We start from the raw sequence: 1,330 nt of genomic DNA on the forward strand, positions 1-1,330 counted from the left end.
GTACGATAATTTTCCTGAAAATACGATAATTTTGAGCTGCTGATACGATAATTCAACATTTCCCACCTGGCAACACTGCCGCCTGCTAATGTTTTGAGAATCTGGAGCCGATGCGGTCCACCAGCTGGTCTCTGACCGTCTCAGATGCAGCTCCTGGACTCTGGTGAAGGTTTTGTTAGTCAGTTTCCTCTCGGCTCATCCCTCRTTCTTTTCTTCCAGTGATTTTTCTCAGCAAGAAGCCCAAGGAGAAAGAGCTGGACTCTAAGAGCCAAGTGATCGACGGGATCAGCAGGTTGATCTGCACAGCCAAGCACCAGCACACCATGCTGAGAGGTGAGCACACACACACACACACACACACACACCCACACACCCACACACAGAGTGGTATAAATCAAAGCTGTGCTGCCACCTACTGTTCATTTTCCAAAACGACAAATGCAAAACAGACGAGAACTTGTGCCGCCATGTTGCTAGGTGCTACTGGGACGTTAGTAGGATACTGCCAGAGATGCAGCAGACCATTTTTTTTTCAATAAAAATAATTAAAATAAACTCAACCAAGGAGCCCTTTGTTTATCATGAAATGTTATTATCTGCTCTTCAATGAGTATTTTTATATGTGAGCATTGAGTTCTGGCCATCAATCGCAGATGTTGTAAAGTATTTTTATTTTATTTATTTTATGGCTGTCTTCTAAGTTAGAAAAACAGATTAGACGGACTATTTAGAAATGTGAAAAACTTAAGAATCAAAGCAAAAGTTATGATTACAACACTGATACCTCATTTTTGGTCTAGTTTGTTGTCYTTACTGTAAATCACAGCTTAAACCAGCAAACTGAAAATAATTATTTAAATAACAATCAGCTTAAAGATTCTAAATAATGAAWTAGTGTAAAGACTAAACAAAAATATTTGTGTCTAAGTACTGAGATGGGTTTAAATATTTCCAGATTAGAAAGAAAAGTATTGTTTAAGTAAAAGCACGAGGCTAAGAGTAGCACTTAGCAACATGGCCGCCACAAACTGGCCTGGCCTCGTCTCTGACCGTTTCTGTTTCCTCCTCAGTTACCATCGACGGCGTGGAGTGGAACGACGTCAAGTTTTTCCAGCTCGCCGCCCAGTGGCCGACGCACGTGAAGCACTTCCCGGTGGGGATCTTCGGGTACACGAAGCCGATGTGACCCCGCCCCACTCGTCTCCCCGCCCTCGGTCCTGCCCCGCCTGAGAGACTCCAGAGAATGGGAAGGAAAGAGTTTTCCTGTGGAAATCTTACAGACTCACTACGTGTTCAAACTTCATGTCGTTCGTTTTGATGTTTTTGATGT

General features: G+C 43.0%; 1 protein-coding gene across 1 annotated transcript in view; it reads left to right on the plus strand.

The window, feature by feature from the left end:
- LOC106522219 (phosphofurin acidic cluster sorting protein 2) overlaps positions 1–1,330 on the plus strand; it is a gene marked incomplete at its 3' end in the record, with an annotated part of 79,345 nt that extends 78,015 nt beyond the window's left edge. The window contains 2 exon segments of the mRNA XM_014015143.1: positions 220–333; positions 1,071–1,330. Of these exon segments, the coding sequence (XP_013870597.1) occupies positions 220–333; positions 1,071–1,186 (230 nt within the window).

The sequence above is a fragment of the Austrofundulus limnaeus genome, unplaced genomic scaffold (assembly GCF_001266775.1).
Source record: "Austrofundulus limnaeus strain Quisiro unplaced genomic scaffold, Austrofundulus_limnaeus-1.0 Scaffold123, whole genome shotgun sequence".
NCBI lineage: Eukaryota > Metazoa > Chordata > Actinopteri > Cyprinodontiformes > Rivulidae > Austrofundulus > Austrofundulus limnaeus.